The sequence below is a fragment of the Myotis myotis genome, unplaced genomic scaffold (genome assembly GCF_014108235.1).
Source record: "Myotis myotis isolate mMyoMyo1 unplaced genomic scaffold, mMyoMyo1.p scaffold_m19_p_12, whole genome shotgun sequence".
In the NCBI taxonomy this organism is placed as follows: domain Eukaryota; kingdom Metazoa; phylum Chordata; class Mammalia; order Chiroptera; family Vespertilionidae; genus Myotis; species Myotis myotis.
The window spans coordinates 47,850,235-47,871,881 of record NW_023416316.1 but is presented as its reverse complement, the minus strand read 5'-3'; the positions used below and the strand labels follow the sequence as shown (position 1 = coordinate 47,871,881).

At 44.2% G+C, this 21,647-nt stretch overlaps 1 protein-coding gene across 3 annotated transcripts in view; it reads left to right on the top strand.

Moving 5' to 3' along the window:
• Positions 1-473: 473 nt before the first annotated feature.
• The window catches only part of ERMP1 (endoplasmic reticulum metallopeptidase 1), a 33,444-nt gene continuing 12,270 nt past the window's right edge, over positions 474-21,647 (top strand). The window contains exons 1-10 of one of the 3 annotated variants that reach the window (XM_036331093.1): positions 478-912; positions 2,638-2,939; positions 8,115-8,242; positions 9,075-9,180; positions 11,944-12,090; positions 12,747-12,839; positions 15,237-15,449; positions 16,562-16,779; positions 19,045-19,219; positions 19,843-20,033. In XM_036331093.1, coding sequence (XP_036186986.1) covers positions 557-912; positions 2,638-2,939; positions 8,115-8,242; positions 9,075-9,180; positions 11,944-12,090; positions 12,747-12,839; positions 15,237-15,449; positions 16,562-16,779; positions 19,045-19,219; positions 19,843-20,033 — 1,929 coding nt within the window. In that variant the 5' untranslated portion in view covers positions 478-556. Of the gene's footprint in view, positions 913-2,637; positions 2,940-8,114; positions 8,243-9,074; positions 9,181-11,943; positions 12,091-12,746; positions 12,840-15,236; positions 15,450-16,558; positions 16,780-19,044; positions 19,220-19,842; positions 20,034-21,647 lie in introns of all 3 variants that reach the window. The other 2 variants (XM_036331092.1, XM_036331094.1) reach the window with 2 other exon arrangements.

Sequence of the window (21,647 nt, the reverse complement as noted above, 5' to 3'; positions counted from 1 at the left end):
ATCCACAGATAATAGCTATTCTTTTTCTTCAGCTGCTCATGGAGGCAGTGATAGTGCTGGTTTCCTCCCACGGTTAAGATATGTGGAGGCATGAGGCTAGGCCTCCTTTGCGCGGTCCTATTTTTTTTTTTTTTTTTCACTTTAAGAGCCTACAATGGCCAGAGCCGGTTCTGATGCTCCTTAGGAGAGCTGGGCCATTGTCTTCTTCATCTGCCTGGTGCACCATGTGCATTCTTTTAAAAGCCACCTCTCGCTTTCCTCACCTTTGTAGGTGGATGGGTATCTTTCCATTTGGAAATCTCCATCCCACACCCGGCAGGGAAGCCCAGCAGGAGAAAGGCACACCCACCACGCCCAGCCCGGGCCCGCCCTGCCGCGGCGCCCACCGAGGTCCTGCCCGCAGAGCCCGGGTCTCCGCGCGGCGGGACGGGCCAATCAGAAGAAGTTTGGCCCTCTGCAGTTTCCGTCCGCTCACTAGGCGGCGCTGCGGCGGCCCCGGCTGCTCCCGGGCTGTCGCGGGCTGGGGCTGTGGGGCTGGCGGCTGAGGCTCGTGGCCATGGAGTGGGTTTCGGAGTCGGCGGCTGTGAGGCGGCACCGCGTCGGAGGCGAGCGCCGGGACGGCCCGGCCGCCGCGCCGCCACCGGAGCGGGAGGCCCGGGCGCTGGAGACCCTGGTGGACGCGCGCGGCGGCAGCGGCAGCGGCAGCGGCAGCGCGAGGACGCGGAAGCGGAGCGGGGCGGGCAGCGGCGGCGCGAGCGGGGCTGCGCGGACCGGGCTGTCCGAGGCGCGCGCCGCGCTGGGGCTGGCGCTCTACTTGCTCGCGCTGAGGACGCTCGTGCAGTTGTCGCTGCAGCAGCTCGTGCTGCACGGGGCCCCGGGCCACCCCCGGGAGTTCAACGCGCGCCAAGCCAGGTACTGGCCGCCGTCCCGCCCGCGCGTCCCCTTGCGTCCCCTCGCGTCCCCTCGCCGGAGCCCGGGCACCTCACCTGGTGCACCCAACCCTGCGGGACCGCCCGGGCTCGCCGGCGCCTCCTGACTCCGCATGGGGTGGGGTGTGGGGTGGGGTGCCCTCGCGCGTCCCTCTCCTGGAGACCCCGTTTCCAGGACGCGCGGCCGGCTTGCATCGCCCCTGAGAAGCTGGTGGTGCAGGTGGGGTGGCCGAGGGGCCGCGCCGTCACGCCGCTCGCTGTGTGCCCCACCTGCAGCCGGTTTGCTGGTTAGCCGTCCCTCATCTTCTGGAGCAGCTTTCACTTCTTATGAACCCCTCTGCTTTCCAAACGAGATGCAGGAGCGTGAAATGTGTGTACCTTGCCGGTTTTGTAAATTCGGTTCCCGGGGAGGTGTCGGAAGGGGACCATGCAGTCAGTGGTCCAACTTTTTGAGGGTCACAGTCCTCACGTCTGAAAGCCATGGAGGCGCAGCCTGGAAGACTGCACTTCAAACTTTGACAATTTCAGAAGTTCTCAGATTCCCGGCGGTTATCCTTGGGTCCCTGGTGTGTAAGGTTTAACTTTTTTTTTTTTTTTTTTTTAAATTAAAAGACACCATTAAGGCCCTGACCGGTTTGGCTCAGTGGATAGAGCATCGGCCTGCGGACTAAAGGGTCCCAGGTTCGATTCCGGCCAAGGGCATGTACCTTGGTTGCGGGCACATCCCCAGTTGGGGGTGTGCAGGAGGCAGCTGATCGATGTTTCTCTTTCACTGATGTTTCTAACTCTCTATCCCTCTCCCTTCCTCTCTGTAAAAAATCAATAAAATATATTTTAAAAAATAAAATAAGAGACACCATTAAGTGTGCTAGAAAGGTGATTAAGTCACATGTATTGTAGCATAAGTGTAAGCTCAGAATCTTCAGCTAGCTGAGTTTTCAACAACCACTGTGATTTTAAAAACTTTTTTTTTTTTTTTGAATACAATGTGCTGGAAGCTTATTAAGGACTTTCCGGAACACCCTCCTCCCCCTCCTCCTTTCTCCCCACTTGGAATGCAGCGAAAAGACAAAACATTTTTTTGTTTGTGTGTTTTAGGAGTAGAGTTAGTTTTGGCCTGAATTGAAGGTATTAGGCCTTGTGTGCACAATCGGAGGGCTGAGTCCATTCCTTACAATAAAAAAAGTTTTGTTTGTTTGTTTATTTAACCTCTTGACTTAATTGTCTTTGCTCACTGGTTTCCCCAGCCCAGAATCAGTAGCCCTCCAGAGTGTGGCACAATGAAGTTGCACTCTGTGCTGTATCGTCTTCAGCATTTCCACATTTTGAATAGAATCTCTAGCCTTTGTATGAGGATTGAGAGGATTTGGGCGTGGGTGGGTAGAGAAAACTCTGAAGGGATGCATTCGTGGGAGATGAAACGATGGAACGTTCCTGAAATAATAAAAGGCAACCTTTTTAATAAAAATTATGTTTTATTTTAAAATTAAATTTATTTTTTCCAATTGCCGACATTCAATATTCTTTTGTATTAGTTTTGGTTATACAGCAGAGTGATTAGACATCATCTACTTCAAGTGTTTCCCCCAGAAAGGTACCCCTTTTTTATGTGAGAAGTGAAAGAATGTGTTTTGCGGGGTGAGGGGAATTGTAGAGGAGAAGTTGTTCTGTGCTAAGTGTTAATCATCATTCTTTTGGTGACTTCCAGGGATCATCTTGAACACATAACATCCATTGGCCCCAGGACTACAGGAAGTCCAGAAAATGAAATTCTGACTGTGCATTACCTTTTGGAACAGATTAAACTGATTGAAGTTCAAAGCAGCAGCCTTCACAAGATTTCCGTCGATGTACAACGGCCCACAGGCTCCTTTAGCATTGACTTTCTGGGAGGTTTTACAAGCTACTACGACAACATCACCAACGTTGTGGTAAAGCTGGAACCCAGAGATGGAGCCCAGCATGCTGTTCTGGCTAATTGTCATTTTGACTCTGTGGCAAACTCACCAGGTATGGACCTGTTTTTCAGTCTACTTGAAGTCATCCCAGCCCAGAAAGCTTATGAATGCCAAGCTGCTTGGCAGTTCTGGAATATCATTTTTTTGGACAAACCTTTTTAGTTTTGGCAGGTAGGGTAATTAGAATAGTGTCGTTTAGTTTAAAATCTAACCCCTCACTATTCTCTCAAGTGCTTTATTGTTATTATTATTAAACACTAGAGGCCCAGTGCATGGATTTGTGCACTGGTGGGGTCCCTCAGCCTGGCCTGTGCCCTCTCTCAGTCCAGGATCCCTCGGGGGATGTCAAAGGCCAGGTGCGTGGATTCGGCCCAATTCCCACAGGCCAGGCAGAGGGACCCCACGGATGCATGAATCTGGGCACTGGGCCGGTTTCGGCCCCATCCCTGCAGGCCAGGCTGGCCTCTAGTATGCATAAAAGACCTTTGGTTAATCTCTTCCCACCCTCCCCCTTCCCCACTTCCTCCTGAGAATCATCAGTCTGTTCCATGTTTCCATGCCTGTTGTGTTGAGCATCTGCCCCCTGGTGGTCAGTGCGCATCATAGCTACCGGTCGAATGGTCGCTTAGGCTTTTATATGTAGAGATTAGTGCCAGCAGCCCAAGGACAGGACATGGCATGTTGGTGGTAGATGAAAGCAGCTTTATCAGTGTTACCAGTATGTGTCCCTGAGTCCTGGAGTTAGGTTCTGCCTCTTCAAGTGTTTACTCACCTAGGTATTGTACTAAGCTTTGGGGACATGGGATAAAGGGGCAGTCCTTGCCTTCACAGACACAGGGTTTGGAGGACATCTTTCCTAGTAGTTTCTGTCAACCTGTAAAGTGACAGCCCACTGGGGATGCCATTCTGTTAGAATACCTCATTAATCCATAAGTCTTCCTCTGGAAATACTTTGTCAAAATAGGATACTTGATTTTACGACAGTGCCTGACACAGTATTTTGAATGAATGAGAATCCCCTAAATTGAACTTTCATTTAAAAATGTAAGATTCACGAGAAAAATGTTTTTAGTGATTATGAAAGAGATTGTAAACAGGGAGGAATAGAAAATTGTAGCGTTTTACAATGGAATCATAGCAGGTTAGAGGTAGACAAGACCTGAGATGGCATCTGGTACAAACTCTGCCTCCCTCCACCCTTCATTTGACACAGGAATAAACAACTGATCAACACTGATCAGAGACAGAGGTAGGACCAGTTGCTGGGTTTCCTGGCCAGTCCTTTCATCTACATTTGAAAGGAAGGAGAGGTAATGCTCCCTTTGGCAATCTACTTAACCTCTTCTCTCCTCAGTTTCTGATCTGTGAAGTGGAGATAATAGTGCTTTTCTATTAGCATTTCCCCCACTATTAATTGTTATTTAATATTGACATTTCTGGGTTGCTTGAACCTACAGCAGGCCCAATAGGATAATCTAGAACTACACAAAATATAAAAAAACATTTATTTGCTTGATTCATCCTAGGACACTTTTAATCAGGAAGCCTGTCAATTGCATTTAGAATGTAGCATGCTTTTTTAATTTAATGTTTTTATTGATTTTTTTTTTTTAGAGAGAGAATGGAAGGAAGAGGGATAGAGAAATAGAAACATCAATGAATATCGATTGGCTGCCTCCTGCACCCCCCTGCCCCCCCCCACTCCCCTCCCCCGCCCAATTGGGGATTAAGCCAGCAACCTGGGCATGTGCTCTGACCAGGAATTGAACTGGTGACCTCTTGGTTCATGGGTCATGCTCAACCACTGAGCCATACTAGCCAGGTTGTAACATACTTTTTAAAAAATATTTCCAAGAAGTTTACATGATAAAAGCAACTAGATTTGCAAAAAAAATTTTTTGAGTTTTCAACAAAACAGTTGAGCACATTGAGTACAGAATGATCTGGTGAAAAAAGGTGAATTATTGGCTGTCAATAGAGAGGTCAGCAGGACCAATGTGAATTGCTTAGGGTAGGAGAGATTCACATGCATTTGTAGTACGAAAAGAAATGGACATCATCCCTCACTTCCATATTGGCACAGTGTCCCAATGACATGCTTATTATGGAATTGTCTTGTTTCTATCAAGTATTTTTTCAAATGTTAAAAAAGTCAGTATATACCCATTTGTTTTTATAAAGTCAGAAATATCTTTGTGTGTGCCATAGAAACCAGTGGTCTTTTATGCCTGTTTCAAAGCAGTAATAAGTGTCACCTTGTCCCCACTATTATGCTTAAATTCTAGGAAGGGACAAATTAACATCAAGGTTATTTAAGAGCATTATATAAAAAAAGATGTGCATACAAGTATCAGAAACATAGTGCCAAATGTTATAAATTATATATATGGAGTCTAATAATGAAAGGATGGCATTTTTGTGAGTCATTGGAACTCATTTTAAATTAAAATTTTATAAGATCATCTATACCAACAGTCCCAAGGACATTTCTGTCAATAATAGATTGTTAAAAATAGCTTTAAAAAACACACTCACAAAATAGATGATCACCTACATCCTTTCAGTGGGTGAACTGTTTGAAACATGGGCATTCTTTTAAGTTGTTCTCAGCAACATATCTGGACCTTCGGGATCATTACCAATTAGAAGTAATGTTACCCACAGAAAGGACTTAAATGTCTTCTTGGGTTTGCTGTGTGGTTCCAGGTTGTTGGTAGAAGAGACATTGAGTTATTTTAGGAGTGGCTTCAATTTCTGGGTTAATTCTAAATAGAAAGAGATGTTGGTGATCCACTCAGCCATTATAGATACTGCTCTCTAACTTGCCTTCACTTTCTTAAAGATATTTGACCCTCTCTGGTTCTGTTCTCAGACAACAGAACTATTAAAATGAAGGAAGATAAATGGACAGTTTAACTTTTAAATCAACCCTGTATAGATATGTCTCTTTCAGTTTCCCTTTCTCTTTGAATAAAGAACATTTTTATGGCTTGATTTTTATTTTAAAGTAACTCACAGTCTCAGAGTGTAAAAACCATTAATTTCATTTGGGTCCTGGAAGGTGGCACTTTTTACTGACTGCTACATAGACTTCTGGTTTGATAGCAGTTAGGTAGTCATTACTTAGTTTCACTTGGATTTAAAATGCAATTCAGTATTCACTGCCAAGACAAGTAATAGTAGGTAATAAGTAGTTTCTTCTTGAGTAGGAGTGGAGTCTGGAATTTAATGACCCCACAACTAGCGTGCTAGCTAGCTGCAGAGCCTGCCTTAAGTTTGCAAAGAGAAGGAAAGCCCAACACTGAATGCAGGCCACAGTATTTTGTAATCCTCACAACACAGCTGCGAGGTAGATATCATTAGCCTGCTCTCTAGACCAAGAAGTTGTAGGGTAAACGACAGAGCTAGAATTTATTTCCAAGTCTTTCTTACTTTAACACCCATACTAAATTGCCCAGCCAGGGTAGCTCGGTTGAGCATCGTCCTGTGCACATGTAGGGAAGGCAACGTATGGAAGGCACCGGATCGCTGTTTCTCTCACACAGCTGTGTTTCCCTCCCTTTCTCCCTCCAAGCATGACCCTTTGGTAAGAATTGAAAAACAGAACAAAACCCATGCTAAACTCTGTAGTGCTCTGTCTCCCAGTGGGTGAACCTGAAGATGCTATTGTCTGGCTTATTACTGTGCATATTTACTTCGATTACGCTTTAAACTTATTATTATGGAAAATTTCAAATATGTATAAAAACAGAATTGTTTAATGAACCTGTTTAATGTCACCCAGCTTCAACAGTCTGATCTTGTTTCTTTACCTCCACCCCTGCCATTCTTAATTATTTTGAAGCAGATCTCGGCTGTATCGGTTTCTCTGTATTTCAGTCTAAATCACTGAAAGATAAGGATTCTTTTTTGACATGCTCATAATACTATGAATTACCTCATTAAAAAAAATAATAATTCCTTAATATCATCAAGTGTCTAATCAGTTACTTTACCTCTTATAGTGCTTTAAAAAAAACAAGGCACTAAAGCCATCTTTATAGTCACCTTTAATTCATACGTAAAGCTTCTGAATCAAGTAGTGAAGTAATTTGATGAAGTCCTCTGCTTTATCAGTGTTGGGACTAGGGATACTACTCAATTCATTAGTCTCCTTTCCTGTCTTATTAGATTTGGTGTCTTCTTTGTACTTTTTTTTTTTTTTTTTATCACATCTCCTTGAGGAAATCTTAAAAAATGCTACACCATTCCAACTGACCCCTCTGTAAATGCGAGTGATCTGAAGATTTTATGATTTTGGCAGGAAAACAGGCAGGAAAGGAGTGGGTGGCAGGGGGAGATGATCTAGGAAGCTGTGAGCACTAGAAGTGAGAATATTATAGAGGATGTGGAATAAGGATACAGAAGGGAATAAAGTACTTGAGGTTGATGAGAATATCAGATTTTATTTTTTTTAAAATATATTTTATTGATTTTTTACAGAGAGGAAGGGAGAAGGAGAGGGATAGAGAGTTAGAAACATCGATGAGAGAGAAACATGGATCAGCTGCCTCCTGCACACTCCCTACTGGGGATGTGCCTGCAACCACAGCACATGCCCTTGGCCGGAATCGAACCTGGGACCCTTTAGTCCGCAGACTGACGCTCTATCCACTGAGCCAAACCGGTTAGGGCAGATTTTATTTTATTTTAATCTTCATCCGAGGACATGCTTTTATTGATTTTAGAGAGAGAGGAAGGGAGATGGAGAAAGAGAGGAACATCTGTGTGCAAGTGAGCATTGATTGGTTGCTTTCTGCAGGCGCCCCGACCAGGATAGAACAGAAACCTGGGTTGTGCCCTGACGGGGAATCGAACCTTTGACCTTTCTTTGTATAGGATGATGCTACAACCAACTGAACCACAACAGCTAGAGCAGAGAATGCCAGATTTTAGTATTAATTTAGGTCCAATCTGGTTGGTTATTCAACAGACATTAATATTCTGGCCTAGGTATAGGTCTAGACATTGAGATTAAGTCAGCCAGCAAACCAGACAAAGATCCCTGTTCTCGTGGCATTTACTGCTGGTGGGTATGCTTGTCACCTGATGGTGACAGGCGGAGCTGTGCTTCTGGCCTTGTAGCTGTGTGATGCTCCCTGATGAGAAAACCCCATTCCTTGCCCTGCTGCTTCATACCGTAAAGATTTTAAAATCTGAGGAGCAAGTTTGCTTTTTTTATTTAAAGGTGCCAGTGATGATGCTGTTAGCTGTTCGGTGATGCTGGAAGTCCTCCATGTCTTGTCAACGTCTTCAGAAGCCTTGCATCATGCTGTCATATTTCTCTTTAATGGTGCTGAGGAAAATGTTTTGCAGGTGAGATTTTACTGTTGTAAGTACTAGGCTTGGATAATAATGATAGTAATAATAATAAACTTATGCATTTATCATAAAATCATATACAGAAGAAATATTGTACCTGGAAGTACTATAAAAATTCTAGTCACTTATATATACACACACACACGAGAGGCCCAGTGCACGAAATTGATGCACTGGAAGGGTCCCTAGTGGCTGCTGGCTGCTGGCACCGGCTGAGCATTCCCTCCCTTCCCTGGTCACCTGCTGCCGCCGGCCAGGGCCTCCCTCCCTTCCCCCAGCCAGCCCCGCCCCCTGGTCGAACTCCCGGGCAAGGGGACAATTTGCATACTATGCTTTTATTATATAGGATGTTCAGCATTTGAAAACTCAACTTAGAACAGGTCATCTTGTCAGAGTTTGGTTCATGTCAGTGTGATGGCATAATTATCACCTCAGGTTTTCTTTGACTGGAGTTTCAGAGGTGTTTTGAGGCAGGCACGCAGCATGAGTACCCAGCCATGGGGATCGTCCCTTCTCACATTTGTTTGTTTTTTGTTCTTTCCTTTGCGAAGCCTCACACTTACTGAGGATGTTGTTTGGCGCCACTCGCGGAAACCAGGATGTTCTCTGTGGTGGTGACTTTCCACTCAGCAAACTGCACACAGCCATTATGCATTGAGAGAGAAACAGATGTGTGTCTTTAGATATATTGCCTTTGAAAAAAATGATTATTTTCCTGTTCTTCCCCTTGTCGGCATAGACGTTCTGTCTTTAAGATAACTAAAATAGAGACTTTGGTAATCTCAAATTGTTTAACGTATATTTGTTTTCTTTCTTTCTCATTCAGGCCAGTCATGGTTTCATTACTCAGCACTCCTGGGCCAACTCAATTCGTGCATTTATTAACCTGGAGGCAGCAGGTGTAGGAGGGAAAGAACTTGTATTCCAAACAGGTATGTGAGACTATACAGGGTGGGACAAAGTAGGTTTACAGTTGTGAGTACATGAAACACAGACTGTATTCTTGTATTATTACTTATTAATTATTGTATTATTTCCCATATGAACAACTGTAAATCTACATTTGCCACACCCTGTATTTTATATTTGAATGCAGTTGCATTGTATACTTTAATGTAATTCTTGTTTTTATAAAAATGGAAAGTGTGTGAAAATAAGTTATTTCTCTAATGAAATGAACATTCTTTTTAAAGCATAAGATAGGTTTAGCTTGTCTTTGTTAAAATTCTTAACCAAATATTAATAGCACCTAATGCTTATATAGTGCTTATTATATGCCAAATGTTCAAAGTACTTCATATATATATATATATATATATATATATATATATATTTTAGAGGCCCAGTGCATGAAATGCATGCACTGGGGGAGGGGAGTCCCCCTCAGCCTGGCCTGTACCCTCTCGCAGTCCAGGACCCCTTGGGGGATGTCTGCCTGTGGGCTTAGGCCCGATTCCCCTGGGGATCAGGCCTAACCTGGCACTCAGACATCCCTCTCGCATTCCGGGGCTCACTCAGTCCAGGACCCCTTGCTCCTTACTGCCCGCCTGCTGTGGAGGCGGGAGAGGCTCCCACTATTGCCCCTGCTCTCACCAGCTGTGAGCCCGGCTTCTGGCTGAGCAGCGGGGAGCACCGCTCAACCAGAAGCTGGGCTCACTGCTACTTAGAGCTGGCCCCACACCCTGCCCACTGGTGTGGGGGGGTGGGGGGTGGGGAGAGGCGCGATTGGGGACCGGGCTGGCTGGGGGAGTGGCCAAGGGAGGTTGAAGCGCCACAGTCACGTCCCGGCCCGCCTATGTGGAGGCACGGGGACCATGCTGCCCCCTCTCCCACTGCCTTTGCAGAAGGGGTGGCGTGCCAGAACCGGGACCGGGCCCATGCTGCCACCTCTCCTGCCACCTCTGTGAAAGGGGGCGCACCGGGACATGGCTGGCCTAGTGGCACAGGCTCGCTGCCCCCGCCCCTGCCCACTGGTTGTTCCGGAAGGACGTTCTGTCCGGTCTAATTAGCATATTAGCTCTTTATTATATAGGAGATATATATATATATATATATATGCCACTTAATCCTCAAAACACCATGAAAAAATGAAGGCTAAAAACAGAAAAAAGAAAATGATAAAAGCAAAAACCATGTGATTATCACTTTGTTGAACTTGTAATATGGAATTGTATGCCTCTAAATAAAATTAAATGCATCTTAAAAAACAAAACAAAAACCAAATACCCCCCAGAATCCCCAAAATAAAAAATACAAATAAAAAAATAAAAAACTGACTCATGCCATGGAGCAAAGAAACACATAAGAAAGAAAGAAAATAAAAGGTCAATGAGTGGTGGTAAAACAAGTTTCTCTGATGGGGGAGAGCGAGCACATTCAACAAGCAAATCTAGATCTGGCATACAATTACTTTATCTGTCAACATTAGTCAGCTTTTTGCTAAATTTTATTGTAACAAACAACCCTGAATCTCAGTGGGTTACAATAAATAGCAAAGGCTTATTTCTTCCTCATGTTACATTTTGGTTCCTGGATAAGTGAAGTTACGTTTCATGGTTATGATGTCCCATGTGGCTTATTCATTCTGAGATCCAGGCTGAAGGAGACGCCCCATTCAGGGATGAATTGATCTCGTGGCCAAAGGGATGGACCATGTGATGTCTCTCGGTTAAATTTAATGTCTCTCCCATTCAAGATTAATTTGCCACAGCAATTCATGTGGCTGAGCCTGCAATTAATAGGGTGAAGAAATGTATGTGCTGCTTCCACAGGGAGGCATTACAAGTTACATGGGAGGGAGGCCTGAGTAACTGGGAACAAAAATACATTTTCTCTCACGATCCTAAAGAGAAAACTGCCACATTGGAAAAAAGGTTGTATATGCATGAAGATATGAGTGCAGAATTATTAATAATGATAAAAATTATAAATAGTAATAAGGAACTTTGTGGTATATTCAGTGTTTTGCAGTTATTGAAATGACCACTGTAATATCTAGCAACACAGGAAAAGCATTGAACATGATGTTTAGTGAAAGAGCAATTTACAATTATATGTACCCTGTGAGTATAACTACATACACACAATCATACATTTTTTTTAAAAATTGAAGATATGACCCTTGCCGGTTTGGCTCAGTGGATAGAACATCGGCCTGCGGAGTGAAGGGTCCTAGGTTCGATTCCAGTCAAGGGCACATGCCTGGGTTGTGGGCTTGACTCCTGGTAGGGGGCATGCAGAAGGCAACTGATCAGTGATTCTCACTCATCCTGATGTTTCTATCTCTCTCTCCCTCTCCCTTCCTCTCTGACATCAAAAAAATATTTTTTAAAAATTGAAGATATGAAAATAAGTTATCTTAGGATGATGGACTTTTGAGTGATTTTTAATTTTTAGACAAAACTTTTTATAGCCATAATCAGTTTGGCTCAGTGGATAGAGCGTCGGCCTGCGGACTGAAGGGTCCCAGGTGTTCGATTCCAGTCAAGGGCATGTACCTTGGTTGCGGGTACATACCCACTAGGGGGTGTGCAGGAGGCAGCTGATCGATGTTTCTCTCTCATTGATGTTTCTAACTCTCTATTCCTCTCTGTAAAAAATCAATAAAATACATTTTAAAAAAACTTTTTAGTGTTATTTTATAATTAAAAATAATTTTATTTTCTGAAATTTTATGTTGTCATGTTTCATTTCAGGTCCTGAAAATCCTTGGTTGGTCCAAGCTTACGTTTCCGAAGCCAAACATCCTTTTGCGTCTGTGGTGGCTCAGGAGGTTTTTCAGAGTGGCATCATTCCTTCCGATACTGACTTCCGCATCTACAGGGACTTTGGGAACATTCCAGGTATTTTGTCAGTTGTGGGCCGCAGTGTGACGATGCTTAATTAATCGCAAGTTTTACATTTTGGAAGCCTGTGAGTAAACGGCATTTTCTGGGAGCACATTCTCTGAGAGCTGTGTATTCTGACTCAGCTCCTGATATTTTCCTTTTCTTTTAAATTCTGCTCCAATTAAAATGCTTGCCTTTTTTAGAACATGTCATGTCACCTTGCCCCACAGTGTGACAGAAGGACCGAGGAGAACTGTTCAGCGGTTCATTCCCAAAAGATGGTGATAGATTTTTCGGGGACTTTTGACTTTCATTGCTGTTTTGCTTTGCCAGCAGCATTGGTGGACTGTATAGCTTATTTGACGTTAAATTTGGCTCTGGCCTGGCAAGGCTATAGATGGCAAAGTTTCGAGGATGTCCCAAGCTCAGTATTCCTGCTCCTTGCTGTGGGACTTGTAATGTGCAGTCGTGTGCCTCCTCACTTGTGTATTGATTACGTACCACAGCTATAGATTCTGTAAGCATTTGGAAGGGAATGTCATCCGTAAATGTGACCAAGCAATCATGCTGCTGCTTTGACATTTTGTCTTTTAGGAATTTAATACATTAAACAAATAGCCTAAAACAAGTGGATCTTTACAGCAAAATGACCCTTTTTGTGTATGTTTTAGGAATAGACTTGGCTTTTATTGAGAACGGATACATTTATCACACCAAGTATGACACAGCGGACAGAATTCTAACAGATTCCATCCAGAGAGCAGGTTGGTATTCTAATTTAGACTTTTTATACGTGTTAAGATGGAATATTAGGGATGACCTATAAATCTATAAATATTTTGTGGCCTGAGCATTAGGGAGGCAGTGTATGGTGTGACTGAACTGGGGCTTTGGAGTTAGAGATCTGAGGACTTAAATTTAGCCTTGAAGGCTAGTTTAGCAATTAAGAGCATAAGATTCTTCATTGTGGGGAATTGGAAAGGGGTTGACCCAGGGTTATGGTAGGGCTGCTGAGTGATGAGAGTCTAGCCAGAATGGAAGCTGTGCATTGGAGGCGGCACCAACACATTTGGGCAGCTTGCCCAGGTGCAAAAAAGTTACATTGATTCAAGGTTGGGTGGTGAGGGCAGGTGAGAGGGTTATAGGACACGTGTCAGGAGAACCAGGACAAGGGAGTTCAAGTGCTCCCCCGAGAGATGTGGGGTAGTGAGGGCAGGTAAGTCTGATACTGGGCCTTAAAGAGTTGTTGGGATTTGGCCTAGTGGGGATTACATTCCAGGTAAGAGCACAGCATGGGGTAGGATGTGCTTGTGTGTGGGGTTGTTGGTGAGTAGATTGTCAGATTACAGTCTAAGGCAGTGGCCGGCAAACTGTGGCTCTCGAACCACATGCAGCTCTTTGGCCTCTGGAGTGTGGCTCTTCCACAAAATACCGACTTCTGCGCATGGACCATGAGGTTTCACTCGCACTGTACGTGCATGCCCGCACGTGGTATTTTGTGGAAGAGCCACACTGAAGGGGCCAAAGAGCCACACGTGGCTCGTGAGCCACAGTTTGCCGACCACTGGTCTAAGGGAAGCTGTACTTTCAGCAATAAAGGGAAACGAGGTAGAAGTGTGAGGGTAGAGAAAATTGCAGAAAGCTTTACAGATCATCCAGAAGATGCTGTAGAAATAAGGGGTGATGAAAGGCCCGAGTACATGAATGAACGATGGCTTTAAATGCTGTTAGTCTCATGATGCTCTCTGGAGTGGACGGTGGAGAGTGGGGAGAGCCATGAATGAGGTAATTTAGGCTAGGAGACAATAACTTAAGTGTGGAATCATGAAGATCTAGACTGTGGTGCTGACAAAAGATAGAAAGGAAAGGGGAGGGGTAGAAAAGTAGATTCATTTTTAATGTAAATTCAGCAAGACTTGACAAGTTAGATAGAAGGGATGAATCAGATGGACGGCAGCAAAGATGATGCCACGGACTGTAATAGGGATGTGGGAAGGTGAGCCTCATCCAGGGCAGGAACAGAGAAGGGAAGGACACCATGAACCTGTGAGACCCACAGGAAGGGGGGTGGGGGGCGTCTGTGAACCGACCAGATGAAAATACAGGTACAGTTTAGAGATCTGGGAGGAACTTGGTATATGGGTTTGGGTGTGAAAGGCGTAGAAAATACCAGAAAAAGTATGGAGAATGGAAATGTTATTTTGGAAGAGCAAAGCGAAGGTAGAATTCTACACTTGAGCTTTTAAAGTCCCATTAGCACATTTTTAGGGAGCCAGGAGAGCCAGTGTAAGAAACACTGTGGTACGACAGTGTGGAGTCTTAAGTGAAAAGAAGAGAAAGTTAAGGGTGGGATGGGCAAGCGGAAGAAATGCCAATCACTCAGGCTTTTTATTACTCCCGTGTTAAAGCTCAAACTCATTCATCTTTTCATCGACATAACAAACATTCGCTACCTCTGATGTGCCGGGTTCTGCGTGATCATGACTCTCCCGTCATCGCTGAGCAGTCTCTCTCCTCATCCAGGACTCCTGTTTCTGTGTTTGGAACTCGCCCTCCTCAGGGCCTGCATCTTCACAGTTCCCAGCCTGGACAGTCTCCCCACTGTGCGAGCTATAAATACCACTTCCTCAGGGCTGCTTCTCTGACCTCTCAGACTCCATTAGTCTCCCATGATATGTTTCTAGGGACCTCTAATACCTCTCCTTATTAATTATTTTTATTCAGATACAATGGACATTGCTTATTAATTCTTAATAACTTGTACACTCACTTGTGGTTTGGTGTCCGTGAGCTTCACGAGAGGTTTTGTCTCTTGGCTCACCACTGAATTGTGGTGTCTAGGGCAGCGTTTGCTGCATTACATATAGAGTAAATGAATAGGCACTAAGAAACAGCTATTGAGTTTGTCAACAGCAAGGGTACAGCTGATCGCAGTAAATACAGTTCTAATAGATGGGAAAGGATGAAGGCCATTTGGCTGAGTTTGTAGGTGGAGAGGAAATGGAGTATGAGCTTGTAGCTTATTTGAAAAATTTAATAAGAAAGTGGGGTCGAGCAATAAGGTGGTAGAAAGCTATTTCTTATCACATTCTTGCTAGGTGTTTCTCTACTCGGATACTGGATGGTTTATTCAACTTTGTCTTTCTTTTCTTTACTAATAGGTGACAACATTTTAGCAGTTCTTAAATATCTAGCTACATCTGATGTGTTGGTTTCTTCTTCTAAGTACCGGCATGGGAACATGGTCTTCTTTGATGTGCTCGGCCTGTTTGTCATTGCCTACCCCTCTCGTGTTGGCTCCATAATTAACTGCATGGTGGTAATGGCTGCTGTTCTGTACCTGGGCAAAAAGTTGTTGCAGCCCAAACATAACAGTGAGTATTTCCCCCTAAAACTACAATCCTGGCATGGGCGTAGAATTTGCCTGAAGTTTTTTAGTCAGTTTGCTTATATCTTTCCAAGACATTAAAAATCCTAAGAAAAATAATATTTGATTTGTAATGTAAGAAATTTCTTAATATCAGATTAATGTGTGCATTATATTTTTAGTCTTGGTGAAGCAGACAGTTTTTATGTACTAATGCCCTCCTTAGAAGTCCGACATTGGAGCTCTTAAAAAATGGTTTGTACAGATTGACTTTTACTGAAAAGTCCCACTGAAACATCTGGTCTGCACTGCGGACCACTAGCACAGTGTTCTGACGTATGAATGAACTGCTGCCAGTTAAATTGGTCCCCTTCCGCTTGAAATGGTTTACAGTCTAAGCTGGTATCTGCTGTTATGAGATAAAATATTCAGCAGCTAATTTAAATAATCCTTAACCACCAGTTATGTTCTGTGCTGCTTCTTTTCCTGTGATAGCTTCTTTTATTTTTTATTTATTTATTTTTTTAAAAAATATATTTTATTGATTTTTTTACAGAGAGGAAGGGAGAGAGATAGAGAGTTAGAAACATCGATGAGAGAGGAACATCGATCAGCTGCCTCCTGCACACCTCCTGGGGATGTGCCCGCAACCCAGGCACATGCCCTTGACTGGAATTGAACCTGGGACCTTTTAGTCCGCAAGCCGACGCTCTATCTACTGAGCCAAACCGGTTTCGGCTGATAGCTTCTTTTAGCAAAGTTTTAGGTGGAACTTTGTTTTCCATTCTTGTTGATAGTTCGACACACAAAGCAACCCAAACGGATGAAGAGTAAGACGACCCATTTTCCCAGTTAGGAATGAATCTGAAGTAGTCCTGAAAGACTTATCTCTGAGTCTTTAATACCCACAAAACTCTCCGTCAATGTTACTTGAATATTATTCTTTTCTACCTTCCCTGTTCTAGTGTTTAACAAATCTTATCCCTGGGTCGTTTCAATACTTTTCAGTTACATGGCAAATTTTCTGATTTAACGTTTGCCCCTTTAACTCTACTGATTGGTTATGAAATCGTTTGATAAAGATGGTAGTCTCCACACTGTGTTTCTCTTCATTAGCAGCTAACTACACGAAGGACTTCTTCTGTGGATTTGGCATCACTCTGATAGGCTGGTTCACTAGCCTGGTGACCGTCCTCATTATAGCCGTGTTCATCTCTCTGATTGGACAGTCTCTCTCATGGTACAACCACTTCTATGTCTCCGTTTGTCTTTATGGAACTGCTGCTGCAGCCAAGATAATATTCATACATACCCTTGCAAAAAGATTTTACTATGTGGTGAGTGTTAAGCGCATTTATTGATTTCTTTTTGCTGCCTTCAAGGATTGAAGACAAACTCAGTGGGATTCATTGTACAGTCAGGTGCCACTTAGCCATGGGATGCATTCTAGAAAAGGTCATTAGGCGATTTGATCATTGTGTAAACCTCACCCAGTGCACGTACACAAACCTAGATGGCATGGCTGCTGCTGTAACTGCATGTGCTGTGCGCTCACAGAGTGGCTGTGCAGCGTTACCACGAATGCTGGGCGGTGCATTGCGATGTCACTAGGCGACAGGGAATTCTCAGCTCCATTATAATGCGACGGAGCTACCATCATAATGTGGTCTGTCCTTGACTTCCTCATGTGGCTTTTCCCCGGTGGAGGAAGAGCACAGAGTATACACACGGCCGATTTGGCCTTTCGAGCTATCAAAAACTGTATGGCATGGCCATAGAAAACTGGCTCCCAGAGCTGTGTTAAATTTCTGAAAGGCTTCATATTCTGAGGGTTTTCTTGCAGACTCCAAATGAGGTGACAAAGCTGTAAGTGGTGTTAGGGGTGATAGTTAGCACTGCTGCATCTGCCTCGGTTTTTGTGACCGTGTTCTTGGATCTGCCAGCCCTCCCTGGGCTCACCTAATTGCTTATCTATACTAATAAAAGGGTAATATACTAATTAGACCAGATGTCTTCTGGATGACCATCTGGACGTCCTTCCTGATAAAGTCAGCCCCAGGTGAAGTCACACGCCTCACGGTCCTGGGCACCTTAGGCTACGGCCTGGGCGAAGCCACCCACCCACGGTCACCTGCAGCTGCAGCCAGCCAGGGTGAAGCTGGCCCGGGTCCCGGGTGCCTGTGGCTGGCCAGAAGGAGGGAAGTCCGGGTCCCGGGTGCCTGCAGCTGGCCAGAGGAGGGAATCCTGGGTCCCAGGTGCGGGGCTGAGGCAGAGGCAGTTAGGGGCGATCAGGCCGGTAGTGGAGCAGTTAGGGGGTGATCAGGCAGGCAGGCAGAGGGGGTTAGGGGTGATCAGGCAGGCAGAGGTAGTTAGGGGAGATTAGGCAGGAGGCAGGCGAACAGTCCCAGATTAGGAGCCAGCGGTCCCAGATTGCGAGAGGCATGTCTTAGTGCCAGCAGTCGGACATCCCCCGAGAGGTACTGGATTGGAGAGGGTGCAGGTTGGGCTGAGGGACCCTCTCTCCCGTGCACGAATTTCGTGCACTGGGCCTCTAGTGTTTGAATAACTCTGTTCTCCACTGGGCTGTAGGCTCCGTGAGGGCAGGGATTGTTTTGTTCATTATCCCCTGGGCTGAGGCAGGGTCTGACACAGCACTAACACAGTGTTTGCTGCCTGCAAGAATAATGCACTTACAGCTGCACTTAAAGTTTTCTCCTTGGTTTCCTTCACTTTTTTTAACCTGTATGTTGTTGATGTAGATTCTGACAGTTTCCCTGGTGTGCTGTTGGGGGCACTGCAGCATCCTATATAGTCATCCCTCAGTGTCCCTGGGGGATTGGCTTCTGGGGGGCACCCCCTGGGATATAAAAATCCTCAGATACTCAAGTCCCTTATATAAAATGGTGAAGTATTTCACATAAACCAACTAAGCACATTCTGCTTGATACTTTAAATCAGTGGTCGCCAACCTTTCGGACCTCACGGACCACCACTGGTTGGCGACCGCTGCTTTAAATCATCTCTAACTTTACTTATAATGCCTAATACAATGTAAATGTTATGTCAGCAGTTGCTGTATTGTTTAGGGAAAAGTGACAAAGAAAAAAGTCAGCGGCATGCTCAGTACACTTCAGCAACAATGTAATATTTAAAGGAATTTTTCAATCCGTTGTTGGTTGAATCCACTTAATGCAGTACCCGAAGATACGGAGGGTTGACTGTACCGTCCTTCACAGGTCATTTCTCTAGTTTGCCTGAAATTCTTTGGAAGTTGTGTAAATAGGAAAGCTTCCAGAGGTGAATGTTTTTAGGAGACTCCTTTTTCTATTTGAAAACATTTTCAAAGTTTACTTATAGCCTGGTGGAGGAAAAGCAGAGATTATATACAAGTAATGATGTTTTTTTACCCCATCTTGTTAAACTCCCCTTTCCTGTGCAGCAACTTGAATTTATTGCTTCATGATAGGAGGTAGCTTTGTTTATAAAGGCTAGATCCCCACTTAAAATGTGTAGCTTCTCTGAGCAGTGGGAACTGTGTTACAATAGAGGATCTTTATGAGTGGCCCATGAATACGACTCTTGAGTGTTTTTCTTTCTTTCAGAACGCCAGTGACCAGTATCTGGGAGAAGTGTTTTTTGACATCGCGCTGTTTGTGAATTGTGGTTCCCTTATAGCTCTCATTTATGGAGGATTTTGCTCGGCATTTATCAGTGCTGTCTGGGTGGCGTTTCCATTGCTCACAAAGTTTTGCGTGCACAAGGACTTCAAGCAGCACGGTACGGTGTTTTTGGTTTGGGTACAAATGGGAAAATACCTTTAAATACATAAGATAAGGCTTTCTGGGACTGTTTCTTTCTTTGATCTCTTTGGGAAGGTTTTTGAAATTGTTGTTTTTTTAATTTTCACATCACGCAGATTTTTCTCTCATACCTCATACCCTATCCCATTTTCACGTTTACGAACACATGCTAATATATTATGTATTTTTTTAAAATATATTTTATTGATTTTTTTACACAGAGGAAGGGAGAGGGATAGAGAGTTAGAAACATCGATGAGAGAGAAACATCGATCAGCTGCCTCCTGCACGACCCCCACTGGGGATGTGCCAGCAACCAAGGTACATGCCCTTGACCAGAATCGAACCTGGGACCCTTCAGTCCGCAGGCTGATGCTCTGTCCACTGAGCCAAACCGGTTAGGGCTGTATTTTGTTTCTTAATTGTACTTTAGCCTCTCTGAGTGACAGTGCTTTATCTCACTGGATAACATGAACCAAAAGGGCATGTAGTCACATCTAGCCCAGTTTCTGATAGGTGCCGAGGTACACCAGCAGTGTAAAAATCCTTATCGCACCACCGCGTTTTGGAGATCTGTCATTTCTTTCTCTTTTTCCCTAGGTGCCCGAGGAAAATTCATTGCCTTTTACCTCCTGGGGATGTTTATTCCTTATCTCTATGCGTTATACCTCATCTGGGCGGTGTTTGAGATGTTTACCCCCATCCTGGGGAGGAGTGGTTCGGAAATCCCACCGGATGTTGTGCTGGCTTCCATTTTGGCTGGTTGTACAATGATTCTCTCCTCTTATTTTGTAAGAAAATTTTTCTTTTTTAAAAAAAAAATATAGACATGTGATGAGTTTAGCCATGCCATTCTGTAAAATAGTGTTGCTGATAATTTATTGAGAAATTCTTAAGCAAAAGAAATAGTGAATGGCTGTGCATATTGTGGGTTTGGTGTGGTAAGAAAATGCAGAATGGGTTTTTGTTGTTATTTTTGCCCCTCATCTGATTATATCACTTTTCAAATAACTTTTCAAACTGCCTGAATGTGAATTTGCAGAATGCGTACCAAGTGAGGACTGGTAGGGATGGCTTAGTGGTGAATTTTAGAATGATTCCTAATAGTGTGCTTTGAACTTACTCATTGGAGGCTAGTGATAATACATAGCAGTTTTATTGGTGCTTGTTAGAGCGAGTAAAGGAAGACTAATTCTGATGAGGCTTTTTCCGTGACCATTCGGCTTACAGTTGAGTCTTGTCTCCTCGAGGGATGTACACCTAGGACACCCACAGTGCCTTTACTTAGCAGTGATGAAAAAGTATCACAGGCTTGTCATTTTGCTTGGTCAGTATTCTGCCCTCGGTGAGAGTCCTGCCCTTGCCACCCGTTTCCCTTCCCCGGGACTCTCCAGCGGGAAGAAAGGACATGAGCAGAGTTGATGGCTGGACCCCGTTGGTTAGAACAGGCTCCATGCCGAGTTCTGCTCTGTGAGGTGCAGACACCGTCCAGGACTCCGGACGCTGGCCTGGCCCCGCTAGAGGAGGCAGGTCTCTGTGTGTGGCACTTCTCGTCGGAGTTCCTAAGAACAAGAAGTACTTACTGAATACCCGTGGGCACACTCTGAAATGTGGGGCTAGGGGACCAAATAGAAAAAGTGATTGTGGCTTTACTGTGTTCTTTCCTCTGTGGAGATGATAGTGAACTTTTTCATATTTGATTCAGTAAAGGGCTTCTGTGTGGAGGATGTTAGGATCTAGCCACAGCAGGCCAGCATGCCACATGCCTGACCAGCATTATCCACGCAAGTCGCTTAAGTAGCCAGTAAGTAGCTGTATATGCAACAGCATACACAGTCCTGTAGATTCCTATGCACAGTGTTGTTTGCAGTCGTTGTACTAGTCCTAAAAAAAATCTGAGCCAGTTTCAGCCATTTTACCTTTGATATAATGATCAAGTCCTTATTGTTATTTGCAGAGATGGATGGAAAATTCTAAACTGTTTCTTGTTACCTTCAGGGTTTACGTATTTTGGTTTTAATATTAAGCCTTTAAATCCTCTGTACATATTACTAGATAGGTTTGCTGTTGTGAGGATTAAAGATGGTGGAACATTGTCTTGTAGAGAAGTTCTGATCTAGAGTCAGCTGAGTTATGAACTGGATCCCTCAGAGTATTAAGTCGTAGTCAGTGACTGGATATTCAGTTCTTTTCCACATGGAAGGGTTCAAAGTGAACTCTGAGAACCTCACTGTGGAAACTGAAAATGACCCCAAAGCATGGAATCTTGGAAACCATAAGAAAGGGGATTAAAGTATATTATCTTCTAAATTATATTTTCTTAGGAAAGCTTTGATTTTATTAAAAGTGCCTCTTGGCACTAACCAGTTTGGCTCAGTGGATAGAGCGTTGGCCTGTGGACTGAA